The 27,659-nt window shown below is 37.6% G+C and overlaps 3 protein-coding genes across 4 annotated transcripts; all 3 read left to right on the plus strand.

Annotated features, from left to right (window-relative positions):
- Positions 1-1,674: 1,674 nt before the first annotated feature.
- LOC113058474 (adapter molecule crk-like) lies at positions 1,675-5,727 on the plus strand. Its single transcript, XM_026226412.1, has 3 exons — positions 1,675-2,213; positions 2,697-3,274; positions 3,485-5,727. Exons 1-3 carry the CDS (start codon positions 1,994-1,996, stop codon positions 3,620-3,622), a joined length of 936 nt encoding a protein of 311 aa, XP_026082197.1. The 5' UTR covers positions 1,675-1,993; the 3' UTR covers positions 3,623-5,727.
- Positions 5,728-6,236: 509 nt separating this feature from the next.
- LOC113058475 (14-3-3 protein epsilon-like) lies at positions 6,237-11,404 on the plus strand. 2 transcript variants are annotated; one of them, XM_026226415.1, is made up of 7 exons: positions 6,237-6,436; positions 7,990-8,189; positions 8,262-8,368; positions 8,479-8,685; positions 8,947-9,083; positions 9,709-9,746; positions 10,344-11,404. In XM_026226415.1, the coding sequence occupies exons 1-6, from the start codon at positions 6,373-6,375 to the stop codon at positions 9,714-9,716; spliced, it is 723 nt and encodes a 240-aa protein (XP_026082200.1). In that variant the 5' UTR covers positions 6,237-6,372; the 3' UTR covers positions 9,717-9,746; positions 10,344-11,404. The 2 variants fall into 2 exon arrangements, with proteins under 2 accessions (XP_026082200.1, XP_026082199.1); XM_026226414.1 differs by lacking the exon at positions 9,709-9,746 and having other exon boundaries at positions 6,239-6,436.
- Positions 11,405-12,697: 1,293 nt separating this feature from the next.
- On the plus strand, positions 12,698-27,388 carry LOC113058476 (carboxypeptidase D-like). The gene is made up of 21 exons (XM_026226416.1): positions 12,698-13,441; positions 14,260-14,507; positions 17,495-17,637; positions 17,754-17,923; positions 18,494-18,870; positions 18,970-19,161; positions 19,790-19,957; positions 20,036-20,145; positions 20,255-20,360; positions 20,533-20,675; positions 20,765-20,934; positions 21,112-21,414; positions 21,882-22,077; positions 22,401-22,536; positions 22,651-22,797; positions 22,893-22,988; positions 23,078-23,142; positions 23,831-23,962; positions 24,047-24,232; positions 25,399-25,501; positions 25,616-27,388. The coding sequence occupies exons 1-21, from the start codon at positions 12,780-12,782 to the stop codon at positions 25,840-25,842; spliced, it is 4,080 nt and encodes a 1,359-aa protein (XP_026082201.1). The 5' UTR covers positions 12,698-12,779; the 3' UTR covers positions 25,843-27,388.
- Positions 27,389-27,659: the final 271 nt, after the last annotated feature.

The raw sequence follows: 27,659 nt of genomic DNA on the forward strand, positions 1-27,659 counted from the left end.
AAAGTGAACTGAAGAGTTATGATCAATGAATTTATGATCAGTATTTCTGTATTAACAAAGCAAATGGAATGCAAGGGATGACAAGAAATTAATATGTGAAGGCTATATGATTATTTGTGAACAAAAAATGTGTTTGACTGTTGGCATCAAAATCAATAAACCTTTAACAAACAATTCATTTATGCATTAAACAGCACATAAAAATGTTAATGTGGTAAAAACAATAAACATGTAAAGGAATTAATTTCGTTTGTGCACCGGATCATTGAACTATTATTAAAGGGGACTGGTGAAAGGAAGACCGTAAACTATCAGTAATCGATGTCGACATCTAGTGGTTGGCAATTCTTTCGCGCGTGGACTCGCTTGTTTTGTGTAAACGACTAGTGTTTACGTACTTCCATTTCTTTCCGTTTTGCAATTTACAACACAAACGACCTTTTACTGTATTAAGAAATGAGGCTATAAATTGTTCGATAAGAAAATTAGTTCATGAAAATAAGCATGGGCCACAAAAGCCTATAAAAATACAGTTTAGACTGCTGGAAATTTTTAGAATCATGATATCTGGTTTTCAGTTGGTCATTGGCTGGTAGACCATCAGCAACCAACCAGATACTAGCTGGTCAAATCAAGTTGGAGTTAGGAAAAGCTGGACAGACATCGACCAGCTATAAACCACTGGACTGAACTGGATTTTTCTTAAGCGTAATTTTTATTTTTTTGAGAGAGAAATTTTATTTCATTTTATTTAAAATTAAATAAAGAGCAGAAATTCTTCTTTGACAGTGGCTAGAAAAATACATACATCCACTTGCATACATACATTATCAAACAAGTGACCAAAAATATAGATTAGTCATTTGGATGTATAGATTATATTAGCCTATATATAGTAAATAAATGTAAATATATTAATGAAGTTAATTAAAATGAAACCAGATGTGTTCATATAAAATATATACATAATAGTTTTGTAATGTATGTTTTTTAATGGGCGTAGTCCGGACTGCTGAATATATCAACCCTCCCTTCTCTTCAAGAACTGTACTTATGGAGAGTGAGCAAAAGTGCTGGCAAAATCACTCTGGACCCCTCACGTACAGCACACTCTCTCTTTGAACTGTTGCCACCTGGTCGACGCTAGAGCTCCGAGCACCAGACCAGCTAGATACAAGAACAGTTTCTTCCCCCAGACAATCCATTTAATGAACACTTGCCAATAACTGTGGAACACACAACACTATTTATATTTAACACACATACTTAGTGTACACTTACATTTTTGCACATAATATACCTGTACATACAAAACTGCCTATTATAATATACCTGCATACACAACTGTCAATTTGTATTTTGTTATTCCTTACCTACTTATTTTTATTATTAATTATTTTTCTTCTTATAATTTTTTTATTCTTTTATTATGTGTTTTTTTTTTTCTTTAGCTGTCATTCTGTTGCACTGCGGGGCTTCTGTCACGAAAACAAATTCCTCGTATGTGTAAACATACCTGGCAATAAAGTTCATTCTGATTCTGATTCTAAAAATAAATAAAATTGTAAAGTATTTGTGACAGTCATTGACCGCATCAAAATGGCTACCTAAAGGTACTGTCTGATTTGACTGTGTTATTGCATCACTTCCGGGAAATAAGGTCAAAAATTGTTTCCCTTGTCCGCCATTTGAAATATTTGAACTTCCTTGTGACAACTTCCAATGTACGCTTTGGTTTACACTGAACAATTATCAGAGGATCTGGGCGAATAGTCGTAGTTTTTGCCTCTTATGCACGTTGGGATTCCGACGTCGGCTGTTTTCTTACCCGATTGGGGAAAAAAGCGTAGAGAAGTGTGCGAATGCTGCGCGTATACGAAACGTGTTCAACAACGGAACGCGCTAAAGTTTTTGCATGAGTTGAACGCTGCTCTCGGATAAGGAGAGGCGAAGGGAAGGCCTGTGAAGCCTGGGCTTTTTTCTTGCGCTAGTCATGGCCGGAAATTTTGATTCGGAGGACCGAGGGAGCTGGTATTGGGGGAGATTAAGCCGGCAAGAGGCGGTTTCGCTGCTCCAAGGACAGAGGCACGGAGTATTCCTAGTGCGGGACTCGATCACTATTCCCGGGGACTACGTGCTGTCTGTGTCGGAGAACTCCAAAGTCTCTCATTACATAATAAACAGCATCAGCAGCAATCGCCAGTCCGGACCAGGTAAGCGGTGCATGTAAAAAAAAATACTGCCAACGACGGGAAGAAAAACTGCTTTAGCAAAACGTATAGCAGCTCGACGAGAAACTTGTGTACCATGGTTAGTCTACGTTACTACGAATAGTTCTGCACATGCAGTATGGTTTTTTATTTTATTTTTATTTTTTTCGGCGTCGGTCTAGTGTTACGTAGTAATAATAAAAAAATATGTTTACATATTCAATATAAACAATTTTCGTAATTTAGACATTTTAACATGCAATGTAAATCATATATGTTTTTTTTTATGAAAAAACACTCACTTTTTTGTTTGTAGACGCTGTATGTGAAAAGCAAAAAAAAATGTGTAGTATTTTCAAAAATAGTGATGTTTAAGCAACAATTTTAATTATTATTTCCACTATTTAGTGAAGACTTCACAGATTAAGGTTCAGTAAATCTCTATCGTCCATCCATCATTTGTGCTTTCTCACGGTCATCCTACAGGACTCGCTCCTCCTCGGTTCCGCATCGGAGATCAGGAATTTGACGCCTTACCTGCCCTGTTGGAGTTCTACAAGATCCACTACCTGGATACCACCACTCTGATTGAGCCCATCAATAAAGCCAAGCACTCGTCCTTTATCAGCGTCAATGCAGGAACAGGAGGACCTCCTCAGAGGCTGGAAGAAGAGTACGTCCGAGCCCTCTTCGACTTCCCCGGCAACGACGACGAGGACCTTCCGTTTCGAAAGGGCGATATTCTAAGAGTTCTAGAGAAGCCAGAGGAGCAGTGGTGGAACGCTCAGAATTCCGAAGGCCGTGTCGGCATGATCCCCGTGCCCTATGTGGAGAAGTACCGGCCGGCCTCGCCAACATCAGGGGGCCCTGTGGGGTCTGTTGGAGGATCTGGAGCTCACGGCAACTCCGACAGCCACGGTTCTCAGTCTCAACCTCTGCTTGGTGAGCCGGGCCAATATGCCCAGCCAACGTCTTTACCCAATCTACAGAACGGTCCAGTTTATGCCAGGGCCATTCAGAAGAGAGTTCCCAATGCCTATGACAAGACTGCTCTTGCTTTGGAGGTAATACATTTAGCTATTCTAGTTACAACACAGACACATATGACTGATTTTTTTTTAATATTAAAATGTATTTTTATGTAGAATTTTGTAAAACTTTTTTTGCTTTGGCGCCTCCCAGTGGAACTGTTATTCTCTGTTTGAGTGGGGGTTTTGTTGTTGTTGTGCATAAGCATTTCCTCTGTTTCTAACACACTTGTCTTGTGTTGTTAGGTCGGCGACATGGTGAAGGTGACCAAGATCAATGTAAATGGGCAGTGGGAGGGTGAGTGCAAGGGAAAGCATGGCCATTTTCCCTTTACCCATGTTCGCTTGCTGGACCAGCACAACCCCGAGGATGAACTGAGCTGAGAGAGTAGACTGTCTTCCCTAGCAGCCCTTAGATGTACACTCATTTACACACACATACACACACACTTTGGCTCCTCACACATCTTCACTACTGCCTTTTACCTTCCTGCCTCGTCATTACCTTGTGACATTGTGTCTCATGCCAACGTTCACAATACCTGCAACAATTCCCTTATTAGATTGTATGCAATAATTGAAGATATTTACCAAGTAAACACTAAATTCAGCACGCAATGCCATACACTACATAGAGAGGAGCATTAGTGTGTGGCTTCTTGTGAACTGAGAAAAGAGGAAGAAGCCTGCTTGGACTTAAAGCGTGAGCAGTTTGGTGTCTTAACAAGGGACTGTTCCTTTGCTTCGACTGCGGTAGCATACACTACTTAGTGTCCTAGTACACAGCAGCACTCACACTACAAATCATCTACTACATGAAAATATTCAGAAATGCAGAACAAACGTGCTTCGAAATAGTTTTTAGTCTTTTTCATTGGCTTGTCAGTCATTACTGGCTCAGCGCCGATCAAACACGAAGCGGTTCCTATCGGGGCGGTACACAAAATACAAAAGATGGAGCAGCCCGAATCCTCACCGCATTTAGTTTTATTTATGCACAACATTTCTAATGTATACAAGATGGGCCATGCATCATTATTCACTACGGCTAAGTAACTTTGTTTTACTACATTTTCATTATATATTATCAGGAAATGCTACTTTCACCTTTATTGCTGTACTTGGAAGTATTACACTAAATGCAGATTTGTTGAATGTGTAACCCTAATTTCTAATGCTAGACTCGATACGTCAACATAAGATAGACTTTATTGATTTTTTTTGTTGTTGTTGTTTTTAAATAAAAATCCAACATTGTGACTTTTCCACTGTAATAAGCCAATGTGTTTTTGCCCAAACTTCCCTTGCCAAGGTAGAAAATAGAGTAAGGGTTTGTTGCAGCAAACTCTCTACTACAACTCCAAAAACTACTTTAATATTAGTTAAAGATATTTCTAAAACAATCCAGCTGTCTTTACAATAACGCAGTAGGATTTTATGAAGTGTCACATTAATGTGCAAAGCCTAACCTGATGCCTCGTGTTTTGATCAATTGATTTTGCACATATGTGTAGCCTTTAACTATGATTGGTTTATCTGGCTAATGATATTTGTTTTAAAACATCAGCCTCCGTCATGCCTGTATTATATCAATGCAGAAATGTAGTGCATTTTGTCCTTTAAAGCCCAAATAAGACGTTGCTTTCCTAATTGCCTTCCTTAATTCCAAATTGTTGTCAATGACCAAATCAGCAGTGTCTTGAGCCTAATTAGTTAAATATGGGGAAGGTTTTTCCAACCTTGCAGAAACGTTCTTTTAACTGACTTCCATTACTAATGAATAGAAATCAAATATCTGTGGACAAATGTAGAAATAATAACGCTAATAGACAGGCTACCAAAACACTGTCAAATGTTCATGTTTTTACCTTTATTTGTTGTTACTTTTAAAGAAAAAGTTGGCTAACTTTGTTTGGTAACAATGACAATCACCTGGAAACTTCTGTTATGTCACATCTAAATGTTAGAAAGCTATTTTGTGTATGTTTTGTAGGTTAGCTGTATGTTGTCATGATGTGACAGCGAGTCGGCCGTGTTACGTAATTGTCACTTAAGTCGTAATAATGAAGGACTTTGATGTTCATGATCTGTCTTATTAACTGTCTTATGTTTCAGTCAGAAATGACCTTGGAATTAGATCACTAAAATCAGTCAGAAAGCAAAGCTGGAGTCTTGTCTGAACTCTCGCCTGTGTCCTGTGAGAATGATTTCACCTCAAAACACACCACTTTCGTCTGTGACTGAGTTAAAAGAGTAATCGCAAGTCAGTGTCTGTACATTTTAATTGTACCCAAAGTATTATGTTTAAAACCTAAATATCAACACCGTAACTTTGTGAAAGTAATCTTGTGTTATCCTTTATGTGCATCCAGGTCTGTCAGAAGTGTTTTAAGTCACACACACAAAAAGAAATCTACGTTTTTGTTACAGTTTTATTCCTGTACATGAAATAAAGTTGACCCCTATAGTAAAGCTACTCAATACTTTTACTTTGCCTCTGTCAAAATTTTCATGCCTTTACATTTGTTACTCTATTACGAGCATCAACATGATGGAGAGGTTAATGTTTCAATGTTGAATTAATCATCGTTTACTAATTGTTTGAAAACTGTTTATAGTTTTTTTTTTTTTTTTTTTTTTTTTTTGAATAATTTTGGTAATGTATTGTTGGTATTTGGTTACCAACATTCTTCAAAACATTTTCCATTGGCTTTCCTGCCACTTCCGACATTTCTCAGAATATCTTGTGTGTTAATGAATGATGAGTAAATTATAGAACCTTATATACCTTGATAGACCTTATTCTAAAACATATTTCTCAGCATAGAACGAGGGTGAATTAAATTATTTAATTATTATTACCTTTCCTTCCAATTTATGTGTTTAAGGCTTAAAAAAAACAGTGTTTGGTTACACAAAAGGTGCAGAAAGCACATTGCATCCATTCTCTGTTCAGAGAGAGAGAGAGAGAGAGAGAGAGAGAGACTGTGTGAAAGTTCCCGGATGAAGGTGTAACGCCATCTTTACTCCACCATTCAAGTCGCAGCTGTTGCTCGCGTAGGCCTGCCGGTGAACTCACACTCCTCCTTTACTCCCAATCTCTCACAAAACACGTTCGCCCCGCGCTGTCCAACATGGGTGACCGGGAGGATTTGGTGTACCAAGCCAAACTCGCCGAGCAGGCGGAGAGATACGACGGTAAGAGTATCAGAGAAGTAACGGGAACGTTATTTTTTACCAAGCGAGTGAGTGCTCGTGCAGGCTAACTGACGCTCGGGTTAGCGCTTAATTCGCGGTTAAACAGCGAACACCCTGTGAATTGCAAACAGATCTCCGCTGTCTTTTTTAAAATGTTGTTTCTTTTATCTGTAAAGTCCGTTTATTCTGTCACTCGTATATTGGGGTAACTACATTATTGCATATGAAGATGGAGACGTTTATTGAGGAGACAAAATGGCGGAGTTAGTGGGTGAGGCAAGTTGTTGCTAGCCATGGCGGAGGGGTGGCTGCGGTCCTCAAGCCTCATGTAGTCGAAATCGGCTCAAATATTAGTTAACATCTGTCTTACTCGACCCAGTTAACCGCAGTAAAGCGTTATTTGACCTTAAAGTCCTCTCTAGTCTGCGTTTACTCCCGCTGCACGTTAAGAGAGAAAGTGGCTGTGTCTCAAAACCTTGTGGGCTGCCTACTTAGACAGCATTTTTGTGTATTACTGGTGCGTTGAGTTGTGATTCCCAAAAATGCTGTTTAGGCAAGTAACATTACCTCTATGGTTTTGAGACGTTGCCGTTGTGCAATAACGCAAAGCAAGTAATGCTTAGTAAGCTGAGATACTGTAGCTTTGAGTGAGGTTTCATTTCAGACTGTAGAGAAGAGGCTCACTGGCTTGTGGTATTCATGATACTAACGATATATCAAACCAGCGGCTATAATTGTGCCTTGTTGGTAATTTATTGTCTAGTTTAGTCACCCATTAACCTGTTAGGTATCTAGGGTTTTCACTCCACACTTGAAAGTATGCTGCAAGTGTGTGATGTGCTAGAAGGACGATTAACAAAGAATATGCGTGCTGGTTTGTGATTTTAATTCTGGCTACCCAAGGCAATATTAAGTTGTTAATAATGTTTATCCCCTCTTATTTGAGTAAATAAATAATACACACCCCATGGAGTGCAACAGCATTCGACCACTTTTTCTGAGGACTTAATATTTACTCAGATTAAGCCTTAAATCAAACCAGCCAGTTGTGAGGTGAATCACAACACTATAAACTTTAGTTTGAAGCAGAAAACTATTTGAAAGTCAGACAAAGGTACAAGGCTTAATAGATTAAATAAGGGAAAGAACTACAATCCTATGAAGCTTTGCGAGTAGAATTTAAAATTAAGCATAAATGCAAAAACTCTTCATTTACAGAGTGTGTGTGTGTGTGTGTGTGTGTGTGTATATATATGTGTGTGTGTGTGTGTGTGTATATATATATATGTATATATGTATATATGTATATGTATGTCTGCAGAATCATGGGAAATGTAGTTTTTCCAGAAATTCTTGCTTAATTACAAAATGTGTCTGATGTCTTAAGGAAAAGCACTATCAATTTGGCCTGTAAGTTGTTGTTCAAAGTCAAGTTACCTATGGAGGAATTAATGCAATTTTATTTTTTACTTCCAGAATGCAACTGAATGAAGACCATGTATATTTCAGCCATGGTTATTCTATTGTAATTAAATCCAGTTGATTTTTTGCAGAAATGGTCGACTCCATGAAGAATGTGGCTGGGATGGATGTTGAGCTAACAGTTGAAGAGCGAAACCTGCTCTCGGTGGCCTACAAGAACGTCATTGGGGCGAGAAGAGCATCCTGGAGGATAATCAGTAGTATCGAGCAGAAAGAGGAGAATAAGGGTGGAGAGGACAAATTGAAAATGATTCGGGAATATAGACAAACGGTAAGACGTGCTAACTGACATTCATTCACAAGACTAGAATGATTCGATTTACCATTTAATTTTCCTGTCCAGGTTGAGAATGAACTGAAATCAATCTGCAATGACATCCTCGATGTATTGGACAAGCACCTAATCCCAGCTGCAAACTCAGGAGAGTCCAAGGTCTTCTACTACAAAATGTATGAAAGCCATGAGTTTTTCCTCGGTGAATCTAAGTGTGTGACATAATGAGGACACAGGTTTATTTATGCATGTTTTAAACAGACCTTTTCTCCCTTTGATGCATCAGGAAGGGCGATTACCACAGGTATCTCGCTGAGTTTGCCACAGGAAACGACAGGAAGGAGGCTGCAGAAAACAGTTTGGTTGCGTACAAAGCTGCTAGTGATATTGCAATGACAGACCTTCAGCCTACACACCCCATTCGCTTGGGTCTGGCTCTAAACTTCTCCGTATTCTACTATGAAATCCTCAACTCTCCCGACCGTGCATGCAGGTTTGTTTTCTGTGTTTTGGAGGGTTTCAAAGCATAGCAACTATTTTAAATCACTTAACATGTACTTACAATTACCGTTTTGAAAGTGTCTATCCATAATTTTCTTATATTACGATTGTATGAATATGGTATCTGTTAATAATAATAAGCTTTTTAATAATGTTTTTGGTACTTATCAGACCAAGATGGTATTTATTGCCATATTTTACTGTTCAGTTGTATTTGGAAACTTAAGTTTATGTACCTGGCTGTTGGTTTTAGGTTGGCAAAGGCGGCATTTGACGATGCTATTGCGGAACTGGACACATTGAGTGAAGAAAGCTACAAGGACTCGACACTCATCATGCAGTTGTTACGTGATAACCTGACACTATGGACTTCAGATATGCAGGGAGACGGTAAGACGGATCATGGCAGTTTCAGATGCTAAGCCTGACAAACATGTCTTTAAAACTCACTGGTACATGAAGGTGACATCCTCAAAAGCTCCTCCACAAACCGAAGCTATTTTTAGAGCAATTGTTTCCGAGTGTCCCGATTTAGAACTTGTGAGGCATAGATTCCTACCATCTCTAATATTTGCCTTTAAAAGAGTTAAAATAGAGGGCTCTGGCTGCATTGAAAGTGCAAATGTGCAAGCAAACATGCCTGCTATTTATATTAATCCACCAGAAATTAAATAATTTTCTCAATAAAATGTAATGGATTTGTTTCATTTTGGCACTCTGTTCTAGAATAAATATTTAATAGATCTAATGTAGTGTTATTCAGTATATCAGTCCAAAACTTTCCTACCTCAGAAGTAAGACAGAAGGGTGATTTATCTTGTCATAGCTTTTAAAGCTTTTAAATAGTTTTCTATTGATTTCAAAAGTACATATTGACCTAGTGCACATCACTGCATTTCTGTGCTAAACCAGCAGTATAATCTTTCTCTGCTGCATTTCATTTCATCTTGTAATGTGTCCAGACTCATGCAGTCCAACTTAACCCATCTTGCCTTTTTTCATCCCCACTATTTAGATTCCTAAAGGAAAATGTTAATTGCCCACAAACTTTTTGTAAGTGCGGCCACTTTTTCCAGCTCTTGCCCTTTCGTCCACAAATTGCATCATCACTCACCTGTTTGTAAGCTTTGTGTTGCGATCTTTGTAGCCACCAGAGTGCTAAATGTGCAGCATGTCTGGAACAAACCGTTTCTGCATGCTCACTGCCAGATCCTCAGTGTCCAATTGGAATGGCTGTGTTGTAGCAATATATTGGAATTTGAAAAATTCTGGTATGTTTTCCTAAGAAATGTTAAAGCTGTCAAGCTGTCTCGGGGTATTATCATTTGGTTTGGAAATTTGAATTGTGTGTGAACATTTAATGACCACATGAGATAACACTGCATTCAAATTAGATTTAAGACAGATTTTTGTTTAATTATCTGAGCTTGAAATTGACAAATTGTATGTATATTTCTCACAGCATGTAATCAGTCCTTGGTTGTTGATTTAATTTTATTTCTAGTTTTTTATTTGGCAAACTTGCAATGCATAGATCTGGCAAGAGTTGCAAACTTGATGTGCGACAATGAACAACACAACATGTGGATTGCATTTGAGGGACATGACTGCTACAATGCAATACCAATGGCTTTGTTTCTTTGTTCACAGGTGAGGAACAGAATAAAGAGGCGCTGCAAGATGTGGAGGACGAAAACCAATGAGAGCACACAGCCAATATGAGACTCCACCCCACTCCCCCTCCCCTTCCTCAGACCCTACTCACAAAGGGAGCCACCAAGCCCAACCATATGAGTGGCGCTCAACAGCTTGATGCCTCCAGTTTCCTCTCCCTTTGTTTGATTTTTAATATTATTCAGTTTTATTAGCCCTTAAATTGAAATAAAATATACCACTCATGAAACAAACTTCAATTATGATTTTTGAACGGTCAGAACGTAAAGATTACTTGGAGTATTTTTTTAATTTTTATTTTTTTTGTCCTGGTACAACATTTTTCCTTTTTTATGTTCACTTGCTTTATTTCTCAACATTTGTATCAGTTGCTGGATATATTGAGTTTTTCTTAATGTAATTACAGAAATTAACTTTTATTACTATTACTGGTATGTCTACTATTAGTGGTTTGAGTTGTAATATTTCTGTGTTAGTGCAATTATAAAATGCAGTTGAAGAAAACAATGAAACCTTTAAAAGGGCAAGTCTAAACAAAGTGCTCTTTTTGTTAATTTAGTTTTTCTGAGAAAGCTGATGCAAATTTCTTGATATCCATGTGGAGCAAAACGCTTAACATCACCAAGTAGTAGTTATGTAGTAACATTTACCAGTGGTCTGGACTGTAATTTGTGCTAAAATACTGTATTGCTCACATAGGCTGATGATGGTGGGTGGATTGATGGCTGCAGCTCTATAAAACTGAAGGAGCCTTGTTGCTTTTAGAACCAAGACAAATGCAGGTCTCCATTTGGCTGTCTAGGAAAAAAAGCACTAATAAAGTTGATTTTAAGCCTGCATGAGTTACATGAAATAGTCTATTTTTTTCCTTCCCCCCTGAATCTACATAATGCATATAATTTCTTCTGTACTTTGTTAACTTGAAACTAGTTTGTACTACTGGATATCTGACTGGAACCACAAACCTAGAATCTGTATTACAATGAAACAGCATGGAATTAACAATTAAATAAAACTGCCTCAAGTAAAATATGTAACCACCTCTTCTGCACTCAAAATGTTTGCCTTTCTCCTTTATCTCTACATTTTATGTTCTTTTCCTTCATGAAACAAAATGCTTGGTAGTGAAACATTTACCTTGCAAAGTTAGAGAAATAATGTTTTATGAGGTAGGAAGAAATAAAAATGTGCTTTTGGCAAGTAGGATTTGGACCGTCCAATGTTGTTTTCTCAGTTCCAGATCTTAGGTTTTAGTCACTGATCTATATTATAGATCAGTGGTTTTAGTACTTTCAAGGGATCTGTCAGTTGAAGATTAGTACATAGGAGTGAGTGTTTGTGTGTCTATATATATATATATATATATATATATATATATATATTTTTTTTTTTTTTTTAATTCAAATTCTGCTATAACATTTAACAAAGTGTTCAGTGCAGTAAGAAAATTTTAAAGTTCTGCATTGTATAGTGCAGGTTAACCGGGAATCTTGTCTAGGGCCCACTAAGGCCCTCTGTAGCAGTGGTTCACCACCAGGGGGCCTTAAAATGTTTATTATTTTAACAATGTTTGTGTAGAACCACTGTTCCCGAGGTCCTGGAAAACCTGGATATAAGGATAATAAATGATTTCTAGACTCAGAAAAGTCATTAAATTGAATGCATATCTTTATAATGAATATAAATTTTTCTAGTTAGCCAGGCTATAAAATATTTTAATGGGTTATTTAAAAACAAACAAAACATTATCTTAAGTCTTTATTCTGTAAATCAGAAATGACTGGAAATGTCTTAAACATTTATTGGTTAAATATATTCAATTCACTGGTTAAAAAGAGTGGGATCCCTGAAGATTTTTTCATGTATAATTTTTTTAGTAACTTGTTTGAATGTATGGACCCTCCTAGTACTGAAAACAACACTTTGCCATTACAGAGTTTCCCAACACTGGTCACCCGAATTCCAGTCTATTTCCATCTGCTTCTGCTATAATGATGACAAAGCTGCTATTTTTCAAACTTGTTATTATTTATTAAAACCACGGGTCCATGCACAAAATATGTGTTATAGCTATTGCCCTTAATTTACAGTCATGTCATGTAACTTAGTTATAGTTATATATTTTACACAAAGATATCAAGCTGATAATTCTTTGCACTTGATAGACCATCAATAAAAGCAAATACCATTTTCCAAAACACACCAACTAATTTCTAGTAATTAAAATACCTTGAAGACACCAGTGTGCTCCTTTTTTATAGCAGACAAGACGGTAATTTGTAGACGTGACTTTTATTTTGAAATTCCGACTGTAATGGAAACTCCACCCTTTGCTAAAGCGTTAGCAGGAAGTTCCTACTAAAAATACCCCCGACGTCAGGCTAAAGAAAGGCGGACAAATTTTAGGATTTCATGTGTAGGTCAAGGTGCCTTAGGCAAGGCAACATGTCAGGAGAAAGGGGAAACAGTCTGTGTTCATGGCATAAACTCTCGCTCTTGGCTTTCTCTCTGCTTGTTGTGTACATCAGCTCGATCAACTCAGTTGATCCAGACGAGCTGGAGCCAGAGACTTACAGCAAATACTACAATTACGACCAACTTACTGACCTTCTCAAAGGTCTCGCCCAGAAATACGCAAACATCGCAAATCTGACCAGCATCGGCAGATCCGTTGAAAGCAGGGAGCTTTGGGTGATGAGAATCACCAAGGACCCACATGATGATGATATACCGGGAAAACCCAAATTCAAGTACGTGGGCAACATGCACGGAGACGAGACCGTGTCCCGACAGGTTCTGATCTATTTGCTGGAGTATCTGCTGGAGAAGTACGGAGAGGACCCGAGGGTCACTGAGCTGCTCGACAGCACTGATGTTTATATCATGCCGAGCATGAACCCCGACGGATTTGAGAAGTCTGAGGAGGGGGATTGTACGGGCAAAGATGAGGGTCGGAACAATGCCAAAAACCAAGACCTCAATAGAAGTTTCCCAGACCAGTTTGAAGAGATACAAGTGAAAGCAGAAGACATCCCTGAAGTCACTGCTGTCATGAGGTGGATCCTGCAGAACAAGTAAGAACCTAACTTTGTGACAGACCTTCCAGAAGATCCAGCTAGAAACCTGCCAGCATGTTCAGAAACACAAGAGGATGCAAGAATCTGGGAGTCTTGCCTGAAAAAGTCATGGAAATTATATATATATATATATTAAAAAATTCTGAATAATAATAATAATAATGCTGAAAAAACTGCACAATAATTGATACATGAACTAAAAGCTTTGTTAACATTAGTAATAAAAATACAACTGTTCATTGTTAGGTCCAATAAATAATATTTATGTTTTCAAAAATGTATTAATAAATGTTGTATTAAACTATGTTGTAAAGTGGTACTGTAACAATAATAATAATCAAAATATTCAAGTATTAGTCAAGTATAAGTCAAGTATTATTATTATTCTCATGAAATTAGAATTAGAAAAATGTGTATCCTTGAAGACTAGTGATTTCCATGACTTGGACAGTTGTTTGTGATTAAAGGAGTAACACTTCATAGAAATTGCACAAAAATATTATTAATATTATTATTAATAATAAATAATAATCCAGTGGGGAAAAAAGATCAATAATGGAAATTATGAAAAAAAATATATAATTTTTTCTAAACCAGCTCTACAATTTTTCATTTTTCCAAATAATAATAATAATAATGATTTTTATTTTATTTTTTTATAAAATGGATTTTTTTTTAAATTAATCTCTAACATATGTATTTTTCATGTTCTTTTCGTCTTGTCATCTGCGAGTGTCTATAAAATCTTAATAATTTTTGTGAAGTAGATGGTGCAATTGTAAGATTTCTGATTTTCTCTGATTTTCTACTTCCAGATTTGTGCTCTCTGGGAATCTTCATGGTGGGACCGTGGTGGCCAGTTATCCTTTTGATGACTCTGAGTCCCATAATTCTGAGGGCACCTATAGCAAATCTCCTGATGATGCACTCTTCAGATACTTGGCACGGGTTTATGCAGAGAATAACCCTGTTATGAAAACCGGGCAGCCAATGTGTATTGAAAACAAAAATGAGAGGTTTGAGAATGGCATCACAAATGGAGCACAGTGGTATGATGTGGCAGGTATGTTGGCAATATTTTATCTCTTAACCATGCTTTAAATCCCTCCCTTTTCCTTTGTCCGGTTTATCCCAATTTTACCCACTGAGTTTCTAGCAGTCATGCTAATTTTCATAAGGGCTTAAAACTCTTGTTTCCAAAGAGATGAAGATGTGCTTGTTGTATGAGTGATTAACTTCACTTCAGTGGTCAAGTAGGGGGTCATTTCTCAGTGACTTCATTCAGTTCAGTGGAACCGTCTTTTTGGCTCCGCCCACATCCTTCTTTACTCAGAACATTCCTCCACAGATTTCCTAGATGTGGGTGGTGGGGTTGTGATAATGAGTTGTGTAAACAAACACCATTCAGTCATGCACTGCAAACATTGATATCAATAGCAGCCACATTACAGTTTAGGAAAGTTTAAAATTGAAAAATGATGTAAATGAAATTGCTTTGGTTTTTTGGGAATGATTATTATGCTCGCAAAAAGTACTAGTTAGAAAGACCATAGTCCTGCAAGTAATCCAATGCCTGGACTGTAAGCTTACTGTTCTGGTGTTCTCTGATTACGCACCAGTTTGTAACCTCAGTCTCTATTGTCCGTATTCTCAACCATCAGCGTCAAACAGCAGAAATCTGATCCACAATGTTCCTTGAAGCTTGCAGGTCAGATCTATCATGTATTTTAAGACTTGCTCAGCCAGTCTCCTGGTGAACAAATCACACTTCATGCATTTGGGGATGATTTTCTCAGCTTTGATGAAGCTGTGACATATGGTTTATTGCTGTTTACAAAAGGAGAACCTGCTTTGTGAACGCCTAATCTCTCCTGAATATTGAGCACTGATGCTCCAAGGACCAAAAGTCACCATGTGGTGGTGGTGACGTTCAAAACGGCCAGAAATAATGACATAATCAATCTCAAAATTAAATATGACGCTCTTTTTGGTGGTTTTTTCCATTCAGTGCATAATTCCCATGCAAATATCACCCGATCTTTAGTTGTTTGTTTTATGATGTGTGTTGACCTTATAACGTTTAACTGGTATCTTTGACATGGAGGTTGAGTCATACAGCGATCATAAGAGCAGTGTTATTTAAGTATTGATTACTGTATTTTTCGGACTATAAGTCGCACCTAAGTATAAGTCACAATCGTCCAAAAATACGTCATGACAAGGAAAAAAACATATTTAAGTCAAACTGGACTATTAAGTATTCATTTTATTTTCGATTTAAGCTTTAGTGATTCAAAAAATCTATATATTTTTTTATTTGGTTTAATCTGTATTTCAATTCTAAAGTTTCATCTAATATTATAAATATTCTACAATTATTATTAAATTATTTTATTTGATTTCAGCTTTATTTTAATGAACAAGTGAACCAGTTTAAGTTTCTTCCTTTTTAAGTTTCAATTCTTTTTGTATAGTTTTTCCTGTTTAGAAACTGGTATTGTACCATGCTAGCAAGTCACCAGCCTCAAAGCCTGTTCGGCGACCTGAATCCTGTCTCTGAGACCGTATCCAACACGGTTTAAAAATTTACAGACCACCAGCTGCGTGTTTAAAGTTAATATTCAATCATTTTATGACAATCCCAGCTCTATCTAGGGAGACATTCTTATGTTCCCAAAGTTAATCCTGGGAAGATAAGACATTTCAAACATAAGATGCTGGCAACGTTTTGGCAGGTCAGTAGCCCAGATTGAAGGATAGTTATTTTGGTTTATTACGAAACTGTGCTCATTTTAATGTGAAAGTTTAACCTTATCTTTTTCTTTTGTATAATCATATATAAAGATGGATGTGCTAAAACAGGATGTTCCTTTTAGGACTGATCAGGATTCCCCCACATTTGTTTGTTTTCTGTGTAACTGTTGAGAAATTCAGAATAACTGTTATTAAGGATGTTAGCGTTAGGACACCTTCTGACACCTTCTTTAAACATGCTAGACTGGTAGCATACAGTGTCAGATATTATGGTGAGACCGGAAACATGGGCCAGAGACGTCTAGTCTTAAAATACAGTTTTAAGATGCTTTAAGATAAAGAAACAGTCACATTTATCCATTTAGCAAACACTTTTATCCAAAGTGATTTACAGTGCATTCAGGCTATACATTTTATTTTTTACAAGCATGTGGTTTACTTATTGTTCTCTTACTAAAAGATTAGCTTTGAAAGCAAATTTGGACATTTTGGTTTGGACAGACTTTTTACTTTGAAATGACATTGCATGAGCTCAGCCTTCTGAATTATTGTTACTCCATTTATATTGACCAATTGTGAAAGTCAGTTTTGCAAAAAGCAGAAGTCCACATCTTTCACAATCGAGACCTTTTCAAGCGTTCAAGAACACACACTTAACTGCGAATTGCAATTTTGAGTTAGCATTAGTTGTTTGTGTTTTTCGACGATTTGGTCAACATTACATTAATCTGTTTCATGTAATCTGCAATGGTTATAATTGTATGTTTTTTTTTTTTATAGAAATGAATACTTTTATTCAGCAAGGATGCATTAAAATGATCAAAAGTGACCGTAAAAACATTTCATTTGTTCTAAAAGATGGGTATTTCAGATACAAAAATACAGTATTTTTATATATTTCAAACGACTGTATTATATTGCTAAATACATTTTGTTTGAAGGGTTAGAAGTGTTTTATGAGTTTCGGCACACACAAGCTTGGCATTTGAAGGAGCGTCAGCAAATGTGCAGTTGCACACTTTGTGTGACCAGACGACAGATGTGACCAATGCGTGTCCTAACCTATATCTGTCAGCTCTTTGTATTCAGAAATCAGTCTTCAAATGGGTTAGAGTTATATTTTAAAGCATTGTCCTAACATTAGCAACTAGTCAAACATTCTTGAACCTTCTGAAAGACTGTTTGTATTATGATGGTCCTCCTGTTTGCAGATTCTTACAGTTAAGCCGTGACAACCTCACTATGTCAATTCATACCATGCCTTTGGTACACAGTTTGTCCTTTCTTTCCATGCAGGGGGTATGCAGGATTTCAATTACCTGAAGGGGGGCTGTTTGGAAATCACTATGGAGCTCAGCTGCTGCAAGTACCCACCCTCAACTCAACTCAAAACAGAATGGGACAACAATCGGGAGGCCCTGCTGGCCTACATGGAGAAGGTAGTAGAACTCAGATGTGCAAGCAATGACATGCAAGCAGAGTTTTTAAACTCTTAAGAATGTGAGTGCATTTTTTTTTTTGAGAGTTTCTGCCTTGTTGTTATGTATGTGTTCAGATTCATATCGGTGTGCGAGGCTTTGTCAGAGCAGCCAGGAATGATGCCCCTCTAGCAGATGCTGTGATAATGGTTGCTGGCATTAAGCACAATGTGAGCACTTCACGCTTTGGTGACTACTATCGCCTGCTGTTACCCGGCACCTACAACATCACCGTTTTAGCCCCGGGGTACGTATGGTACATATGTATGAGGAAAACTATACATACAGATTTAATACAGCATGATTAATGTTGCCAGATTTATAAATGCATGACTCCCTTGAGCTGATTCTTTTTTTAGTGAATCCGAAAACATACAGAATGACTAGTTTAGTTAGATACATGAAGAAATGACTCTAATGAACCAGTTATTTGTAGTGTATCAAAAACATATAGCATGACCAATGTAGTCAGATTCACAAACCAATGACCTTTATGATTCTTTTTTAGTGAATCTAAACAATTCAGCGCAACCAGAGAGAGAATTTATTTCACATGCGTGCAAAGTGGACAGTATAACTAATATAATATGAGGAAATATGGAAATATTTGTGGAAATGTACCTAAATTAATTTAAATAGAATTGAACCAAAAGCTTATGAGGTGGAATCTAATGAGGAAATCAGTGTAAATACCCATCCCTGTTGGTGGCTGTTTTTATTATTCTTATTTTCTTAATTGACCATATTCTCAGAGACTTGTGTTGTATGTTTAAGTTTTCCTTCTGTGTGTTTAATGTCAATCTTTGTGCTCATGCAGTTACATTCCCATGTCCGTGGCTGGGGTGGAGGTGACTGAGGGAAAAGCAGCTGTGCTGAACATCACCCTTGAAGCTGAGAATGGTGAGAATCCAGCCACCCCCTCAATCCCAGACTCCCCCACTGAAACCAGCGCCAGCACAGACAGCAGCAGCAGCACCGGTGTCGACAAAGCAGCAGATGAAGAGAAGGACTCCAGGGTTACAGTCCAGCCCGAGGACTTCCGACATCACCACTACAATGACATGGAGCTGTTTCTGCAGAAGTTCAGCTCTGATTACCCCTCCATCACACGGCTGTATTCCATCGGCAAGTCCGTGCAGGGACGTCTCCTGTGGGTCATGGAGATCTCTGACAATCCTGGTGACCACGAGTTAGGTACTTCCCACCGTCTTCTTCATTTACACGTGTGTAAAGATCCTATCTTTAAAAGTCAAATGGCTTTTGAAGTGAACTAATCCCGTCGTTCCTCACCAGGTGAACCGGAGTTTAAGTATATTGGTAACATGCACGGCAATGAAGTGGTTGGTCGGGAGCTGCTTCTCAACCTCATCGAATACCTTTGTCGCAACTATGGCACTGACCCTGAGGTCACCCAGCTCATCAACTCCACACGTATCCACATCATGCCTTCAATGAACCCGGATGGATACGAAGTGTCCCAAGAGGGTAAGGCCTTGCCAACTCTGAAATACAGTTCATTATAAACATTTTATGAATTATGATTTACTTGCTGTTAAATGCATCTCTCTTTGTTCAGCATAGATTTTTTTTCAATAAATGTTATATAATAATACATTATTATTATTATTATTATTAATAATAATAATAATAATAATATAGAGAATAACAGTTACAACAGTAAATTATCCATATCAATATTAAAAGTATTCCTTTGCTATTATAGTTTATTATTAAAATGTATTGTCTGAGTGGGACAATAACTACAAAAGCATGATTCCAACACATTATTATTATTATTATTATTAGTATTATTAGTATTGTTATTCATAATAATAAATTAAAAATTAAATTAAAATTAAATTTATGCATTTATCAGACGCTTTTATCCAAAGCAATTTACAGTGCATTCAGGCTATCAATTTTTACCTATCATGTGTTCATTATTATTATTATTCATAATAATAATAAAATATTGTATTAATAACAGTAATAATCATCATCTTAAGAATAAATTATTAATTTAATGTCAATATTTATTTTACAAATTCAAATTTTTCTTAATCATTATTATTATTATGAATGTAATGTTATGAAAATACTCTCTATTGTGCAGGAGACGACGGTGGCATCCAGGGCCGTAACAACTCTAACAACTATGACCTGAACCGTAACTTTCCTGACCGGTTCAACTTTGTCACGGATCCCAGGCAGCCAGAGACCCTTGCTGTTATGAACTGGGCCCTGAGCTACCCGTTTGTGTTGTCTGCCAACCTTCATGGAGGTAGGTCCTAATCTGTAATGGTTCTGTTTGATTTGGTGCATGTTAAACACAGACAGATAACCTCTCGTTCTCCATCAGGCTCTTTGGTGGTGAATTATCCATTTGACGATAATCCAGACAATGTGAGCAGATACAGCAAGTCCTCAGATGATGACGTGTTCAGGATGGTGGCTCTTGCCTATTCACGGGTGAACACCTGGCTTTCTGTTTTCTGTGATAACAAACGATGTTAAGCATATTTGATCATTAAACGCCAAATCAACAGTCTGTAAAACATTCTCTGTTTTTCTTTTTAAGGAAAACCTTAAAATGTATGATGGTCACTCTTGTATGGAGGGGGCTTCAAATCAAGAACAGTTTAAAGATGGCATCACCAATGGTGCTAAATGGTACAATGTCCACGGTGAGCACCAAGTTTGTGGGAAGAAAATTATGAATAACTAGAAATGGAAACTTTGAATGTTGACGTACACACCTGACAAACTGCTTACTTTTTTTTTGGTTGATATTGTCATCTCAAAATAATATCCAGAAAAAAAAGATAAAAATAAGTGCATTATGTGCTTATCCCTCAGGAGGGATGCAGGACTGGAACTATGTCAACACTAACTGTTTTGAGGTGACCATTGAACTGGGCTGTTTCAAATACCCACCAGCAGCAGATCTACCCAAGTACTGGGAACAAAACCGCAGATCACTTCTGCAGTTCATCCGTCAGGTCAGACACTCTGACTGCTACTTTTGCATTTATTTTTTCATCTCTATCTTGCTACACACTGTTTCCAATACATTTTTTTGGATGCCCAGGTTCACCGTGGAGTAAAGGGAATGGTAATCGACAGCAAAGATGGATCTGGCATCCCCAATGCTACGATCACTGTGGATACAGTTAATCACCCCATCAGATCCAGCGTTGCAGGGGACTACTGGCGCCTACTCGTCCCAGGAAAATACCATCTGACTGCTTCTGCCCAAGGGTATTTTTGTGAATTTCCTGAACTGATAGTGGCCCCAAACTAATCTACAACATAAGGCCATTCAATAAGTTGTGATCAATTACATATATATGTATACATACACCATGAATATTCATTTTATTTTTTCCTTTTTGCACAAGACTGTATTTGCTCACAATTTTTCTTCCATCTTTTCAGCTACTCCTCAGTTAGCACCCTTGTCATAGTGCCTGAGGATGGAGTGGAGATTGTTAATTTCACATTGACCCGGATTCACAGTAACATGAATGGGCAGATGAGTGAAGATACCACCCCAGTTCTGGATCCCAGTTTGAAGGAGTTCCGGAGCCTCATCAAGCAGCTGTCAGGAGAATCTGGTCTGGACAAGCTGATCAAGGACACTCACACCCAGAGCAGCTTCCGTTATCGAGGGTACAGCGAGGTTTCCGAGTTCCTGCGCGGCCTCACCCTGAACTTCCCAAAAATTACCTCACTTCAGAGGTACAGCCATCTAAACGCATCACACCAAAGTGTGGCATGTTAGATTAGTAATAGTCAGTTTATCTGATCTGATCTCTGCAGACAAGCCTGAACTGAATCCTGTGTGTTTCTGTGGCTGTAAAGCCTGGAGGGCAAAGGATTTTTTGGAATGACAGAGATTAATACCTCTGCATTCAGTACACAATGAAGTTACTGTGTGAACTGTGCTATTTGTGTCGCTGTAGCTAAGTCCCAGAAGTTATTTTTGGAAATTATAGCTCGTGCTGAGCCAAGTTTAAGGTCACCAAGAGAAGGAAATACAGTACTGTTCAGATTTAAGAAAAAAAAAAAACAGTTTTTAAAGAAATGGTGTTCTTTTGAACTTTCACCAAAAATCCTGAAAAAATGTATCATGGTTTGTATCATCACTATTGAGCAACTCAACTGTTGCAGTAATGTGATAATTATTTTTTTTCTCCCCTATGAAGTCTTGGTCAGAGTGTGGAGATCAGAAACATCTGGGCTCTGGAGATCTCCAACAACCCTACAGTCCAAGAACCGTCTGAGCCTAAGATCCGGTTTGTGGCAGGTATACATGGAAACGCCCCAGTAGGGACTGAGCTGCTTCTGGAGTTTGCTGCCAGTCTCTGTATTAACTACGGAAAGAACGCAGCCATCACAAGGGTGAGTTGATTTTCTTGTGCAAAAGTGACGCCCGTGATGGTTACCGTATGATCAGGTCATGTCTTTTTAGTGTTTTGTATAAAGTAAACCTAAAAATAACAAATACTGGTAGTGATATTTCAAAATAAACACCTGATACACTAAAGCAATTCAGGTTTACTTGATTATCCATAAATCGTTTTTTTAGAACAATGATGTTTAAATGTGAACATCAAATATAATCCATCAGAGTTTTGAGGAGCCTTACTTGTTCATCTCGATCATTGTATTGCATTGCATTATATGTTTAGCCCAAAAATCTTCCTCACCTCTCCTATCTTTAGCTCATCAATGAGACCAGGATTGTTATCCTGCCCAGCATCAACCCAGATGGGCGTGAATTGGCAAAAGAGAAAAACTGCACCTCCACTGTAGGCATGACCAATGTCAACGGCAAGGACCTTGACAGTGACTTCTTCGGTGGGATTGAGTTCAAATTATACCTCACATTTCACTAATATGTGTGTCAATGCCAGCATGCTGCTGCTTTGTGTGCAGGATTGCTGACCATTTACAGTATGTGTTATTCTGTAGGTAATGCATCTCAGCGTGCTGCAGAACCTCAGCCAGAGACACGTGCTGTTATGGATCTGATACAGGAAAGAGGCTTCACACTCTCCGTGGCTCTGGATGGAGGCTCCGTTTTGGTCACCTACCCATATGACAAACCAGTGCAATCTGGTATGCTTTGATTCATCTACTGCTTTAGGAAATCACACATTTATTGCATAGGTGTCCTGATTTAGTTTTTTTTTTTCTTTGCTTCTCAATTTCAGTTGAAAACGCAGATACGCTGAGATATTTGGCCACTATGTATGCCAACCACCATCCCAAAATACAATCGGGCGAGACCGGATGTCCAGACAGCCAGAGTATGCTGGTTTCTTCCATTCATACTTCAAGTTTGATTTTTAGGTTGCTGTTCTAAATTATTCCTGTCTTTCTCCCTGTCTCCCTCCAGTGGGCACCATCCCTAATGGTGTCATTCGAGCAGCAGAATGGCACAGTCACATGGGAAGCATGAAGGTAGATTACATACTTGATATTCTGCATATATGATAGTAAAGCTGAATTTTCAGCAGTCATTGCTCCAGTCTTCAGTGTCACATGATCCTTCAGAAATCATCCTAATATACAGCTTTGGCGCTCAATAAAACATTTTTACTATCAATGTTGAAAATGTTTGTACTGTTTAATAAATTTGTGGAAACCATGATAATTTCTAATAGAACTAGCAAGTTCAAACAGCATTTTTTTTAAATAGAAGCATTAAAAATCTGTTGCATTTGTAACATTATAAATGTCTTTATTTTGACTTTTGATCAGTTAAATGCTTCCTTGCTGAAAAAGAGTATTTCTTTAAAAATAAATAAATAAATAAATCTCACTGACCCCACACTTTTGAAGGGTAGTGTTTCTGTCTAATTTAGCTAGCTTCTACAGAGTAACTGATTAATTTGTGCAAAAATACCATAAATTGAATACCATAAACTGGACACACAGCTTTGGATGTCAAAACATTAAAAACATATAGGAAATGTTTTGCCATTCTAAATTTTATGCATTTAGCATGGTTTTTTTTACTTCTCTCTGTATTACAATCAGAACAGACCTGAAGCCCATTTTTGGTCATGAACAACTAGTTCACTATAATTTATAAAATCTTAATTCCTCCTAATCATTTTTCTCTGATTGCTTCCTCTCCATGTTGTAGGACTTCAGTGTGGACTTTGGTCACTGTCCCGAGATCACTGTCTACACCAGCTGCTGCCTGTTCCCACCGGCTGATATGCTGCCCACGCTTTGGGCTGAGAACAGGAAGTCTCTTCTGAGCATGCTGGTTGAGGTCAGTCTGTTGTCCTCCTCTCTGTTCATCACCCTCCACTGCATCTCAGATCTTCCTTTACTGAAGCTCGTTCTTCTGTTCTAGGTGCATAAAGGGATTCGTGGGGTGGTCAAGGATAAGAGCGGAAAGCCCATCGTGGGCGCTATAATAGTACTCAATGGTGGTGTTCGAGTCTTCACCAGTGAGGGAGGATATTTCCACGCCCTTCTGGCCCCTGGTTTACACAACATTGAAGTGGTGGCTGACGGCTACCAGCAACAGTCCCAGAAGGTGAGTTTTTTTTTTTTTTTTTTACATTTTGTTTATTTAAACAGGATAATAATGAGGATAATGTTTAACTATTTTTTTTTTAATTACCGTATTTTCCGCACTATAAGGCGCACTTAAAAGCCTTTTAATTTTCTCAAAAAACGACAGTGCGCCTTATAATCCGGAGGTCTTATATATGGATCAAGGCGCTCTGTCAAAATGTTGACATTCCCTTTAGCACAGCTCCATCTAGTGGATGCATGACACAAACCCAGTCAAACGTTTGACTGCTGTATCTTCTATTCTATGCGCCCTATATATGAAAACAGTTCTAAAATAGGCCATTCATTGAAGGTGCGCCTTATAATCCGGTGCACCTTATAGTGCAGAAAATAATACTGTATTAATATAAATGGGAACATTAAAGGGTTAGTTCTGCCAAAAATTTTAATCAAGCCATAAATTACTCCCCTGAAGTCATCCTAGGTTATATGACTTTCTTCTTTCAGACGAATTCAGAGTTATAAAAAAAATTGTCTTTTTATCTTTCAAGCTGTTTAATGGCACTCAGCGGGTGTTGCATGGGATCGGTCCTTTAGAAGTTTAATAAAAAGCTCATTCACTAAAAAAAAGTGTCTCACACGGCTCCAGTGGGTGAACAAAGGCCTCCTGTAGTGGATCGATGCGTTTTTGTAAGAAAAATATCCATATTTAAAACGCAATAAACACTTTAATCTAGCTTGTGCTCACAGTTGTAAATGCAGCAGTTCCGGGGGAATGACGTATGAGGTCAGCTTTGCATATGCGCCGTTCAGAATTGACACATGCGGAAACGCAGCGGAGAGATCAAAACAAAACAACGGTCACTAATTAGAAGTACAAAACGAGGATTCGTAAAGAAGAATGTTGGAGGATTGCAGTGCGACATAACTGAGTGGCATCAAACAGCTTGGAAGATCAAAGACAACTTTTTAAATAACTCTGATTCGTCTGAAAGAAGAAAGTCATACACACCTAGGATAACTTCAGGGGAGTAATTTATGGGCTAATTTTCATTTTTGGGTGAACTTACCATTTAAGTTTAATTGAAATGTATAATAATGAATAGTGTAATTGTCTTATATATTATACATTTTATTTTATCTATGCGATCTATGCACTTTTTTTATCACTGTTGCTCTTTTCAGGTGTCTGTGTCGCCATTTGAAGCAGCAAGTTCACTTATTATTGAGTTTGACATGGAGAATGATATATTTGGCCTTCCAAGAGAGTTAGTAGTGGCAAGTGCAGGTAGGCATATCAAAACAATGAAGTACTAATAAGTACGCTATATTGATTGTTTTTGCAGATCGAAACCAACCATTTTTAATTGCTACATTAATATGCACATTATTCAATCCCTAGCTGCCGCAATGACGGCCCTGATCGTGACAGCCTGCATCATCTGGTGCGTCTGCTCAGCCAAGTCAAACAGACAAAAAGACGGATTCCATCGGCTGCGACAGGAACGGGACGACTATGAAGACGAGATCCGCCTCATGTCTATGGGCTCCAAAAAGTCTCTCCTGAGCCACGAATTTCAAGATGAGAGCGAAAGTGACGAAGATACGCTATACACCAACAAACTTTGAGACCTTCCTGCTTGCTCCCTCTCCTCCCCCTGAGTCTGTCCAAACTGCCTGCAGGGCCAGTAGAGGGGGCTCAACGGCCAGCAGAATAAATGTCCAATCTGTCGAAACACGAGAATCACCGTGGGATGCACTTTAATGCCCTGTTGAAATCAGGCGAGCGTTTTGCACCGGAGTGTATGCAATTGACCACTGCTCTCAGCCAGCCTGCTTAGTTATCTGGGTCTTTATAATCTTTAAAAGGAAACCGAACTGCTAGAATCCATCTCAACAGGATTATGAAACACTGTGCCTTGTTAGATTAGAGGTTGCATGGATGCTGCTGTTGTGAGGATGATGATTTTGTAGAGTAAATGGAATCTTGCTCCCCTTTTTTCAGTGGACACGGGTCAAAGTCAGGAAACAATCCATCTGAGAATCAATTCCAAGTTTATGAATCACACACTACAGTGTTTCTTGTTGCTATTTGCAGTTACACAGCCAGTGCAGTGGACTAAACATTTCATATTCTGTCTTAAATATAGATATATTTACATTTAAGCAAGGTGACACATTAGATACGTAGCAGACAAACATGCTCACTCATGCCTTCCCATTTATCTTCTGTTATTTTGACGTTCAGGGATATGGTGAAACATTAATAATAACTCCGCATGGACATGATTGTGTTTAATCAGTGTGTCTAGATTCTTCTGTTTTACTGTGCACTCTTAAAAAATAATGTATTTATTTTTGTTTTAACAGCCATCCAATGAAACGTTTATTTTGCTCACCGATCCCAAAAAGATGCTATCAAAACTTTTTTTCAAAAAACTTTATATATTTACTTATTTAATTCAGGAGACTAATTAAAAACAAGTATTGTGTATATTTAGGCATCGGTTTCTAATCAATATCTGCATCCTACATCTTCTCTTCCAAAAAAAAATTATTGGTGATCATTTGGAAGCATGCATATAGCTTGTTCTCTTAGTTTATGCAAATAAAAAATGTCCAGATGCATTAAAGCACAGCAGTATGTTTCCTCCGCGCCAGGATGAAGCTTTGATCGTGTGACACATTGAGGCAATGTAGTGAGAAATGTATCAATCATTTTTTGAATCATTCTTTGCTCTACTCTCTAAAAGAAAAGCAAACACAATATTAAAACTTAATAGGACAGATTTGTCTTTATAATTCATCATCCTGTGCCAGATTGAACATTCATACAACTCAAATGCTAATGAGTGGGAAAATTATGTCATTGATCCTATTTGTCAAGAAAAATTTAATTTATTTTGGCTTGATGTTGATTTGTCATGCTTGAATGTAAATTTCTTGGTGTGTTTGAACAAATATGTATAACTTTTCTATGTTTGTGCTGATGTTTTGTTTTTCTTTTTATACAACAATGATTGTAGATATCAAATTGTTGCCAACTGTATGTAAATGACACAAGTGCAATTTCTATCAAGAGTGAAAGAACTGCACAGATACACCTGTTTTTGTGTATTAAAAAATATATGGTGAGTAATAAGATGTAAATAAAGATGAAACTTTGTTCTAAATATTTGATGACTGTTTTCCTTTTATATAAGCATTTTTTATGTAGCTCCACAGTATTTTGATGGGAGTTATGCACTTTCCAATTCTCAGTCTACATATATACATATACAAGTTGTGTGTGTGTGTATGTGTGTGTGTGTGTGTGTGTGTGTGTATATATATATATATATATATATATATATATATATATATAATAAACTGAATCATGTATTATATAGTTATTTGTGAAAAATTATGTGTATGTATAGCCTATATTTAAAAATATGTTTTGAATT

The sequence above is a fragment of the Carassius auratus genome, chromosome 40, assembly GCF_003368295.1.
Source record: "Carassius auratus strain Wakin chromosome 40, ASM336829v1, whole genome shotgun sequence".
Taxonomy (NCBI): domain Eukaryota; kingdom Metazoa; phylum Chordata; class Actinopteri; order Cypriniformes; family Cyprinidae; genus Carassius; species Carassius auratus.

Excerpts from the sequence above, each read along its gene's own strand:
- LOC113058475 (XM_026226414.1), top strand. The coding sequence starts at position 6,373 with ATGGGTGACCGGGAGGATTTGGTGTACCAAGCCAAACTCGCCGAGCAG. Across the intron at positions 8,190-8,261 it reads TTCGGGAATATAGACAAACG|GTTGAGAATGAACTGAAATC; the intron begins GTAAGACGTGCT and ends TTTCCTGTCCAG. Across the intron at positions 8,686-8,946 it reads TCTCCCGACCGTGCATGCAG|GTTGGCAAAGGCGGCATTTG; the intron begins GTTTGTTTTCTG and ends TGTTGGTTTTAG.
- LOC113058476 (XM_026226416.1), top strand. The coding sequence starts at position 12,780 with ATGTGTAGGTCAAGGTGCCTTAGGCAAGGCAACATGTCAGGAGAAAGG. Across the intron at positions 13,442-14,259 it reads AGGTGGATCCTGCAGAACAA|ATTTGTGCTCTCTGGGAATC; the intron begins GTAAGAACCTAA and ends TTCTACTTCCAG. Across the intron at positions 23,963-24,046 it reads TTCTGAGCATGCTGGTTGAG|GTGCATAAAGGGATTCGTGG; the intron begins GTCAGTCTGTTG and ends CTTCTGTTCTAG.
- LOC113058474 (XM_026226412.1), top strand. The coding sequence starts at position 1,994 with ATGGCCGGAAATTTTGATTCGGAGGACCGAGGGAGCTGGTATTGGGGG. Across the intron at positions 2,214-2,696 it reads CAATCGCCAGTCCGGACCAG|GACTCGCTCCTCCTCGGTTC; the intron begins GTAAGCGGTGCA and ends GTCATCCTACAG. Across the intron at positions 3,275-3,484 it reads AGACTGCTCTTGCTTTGGAG|GTCGGCGACATGGTGAAGGT; the intron begins GTAATACATTTA and ends TTGTGTTGTTAG.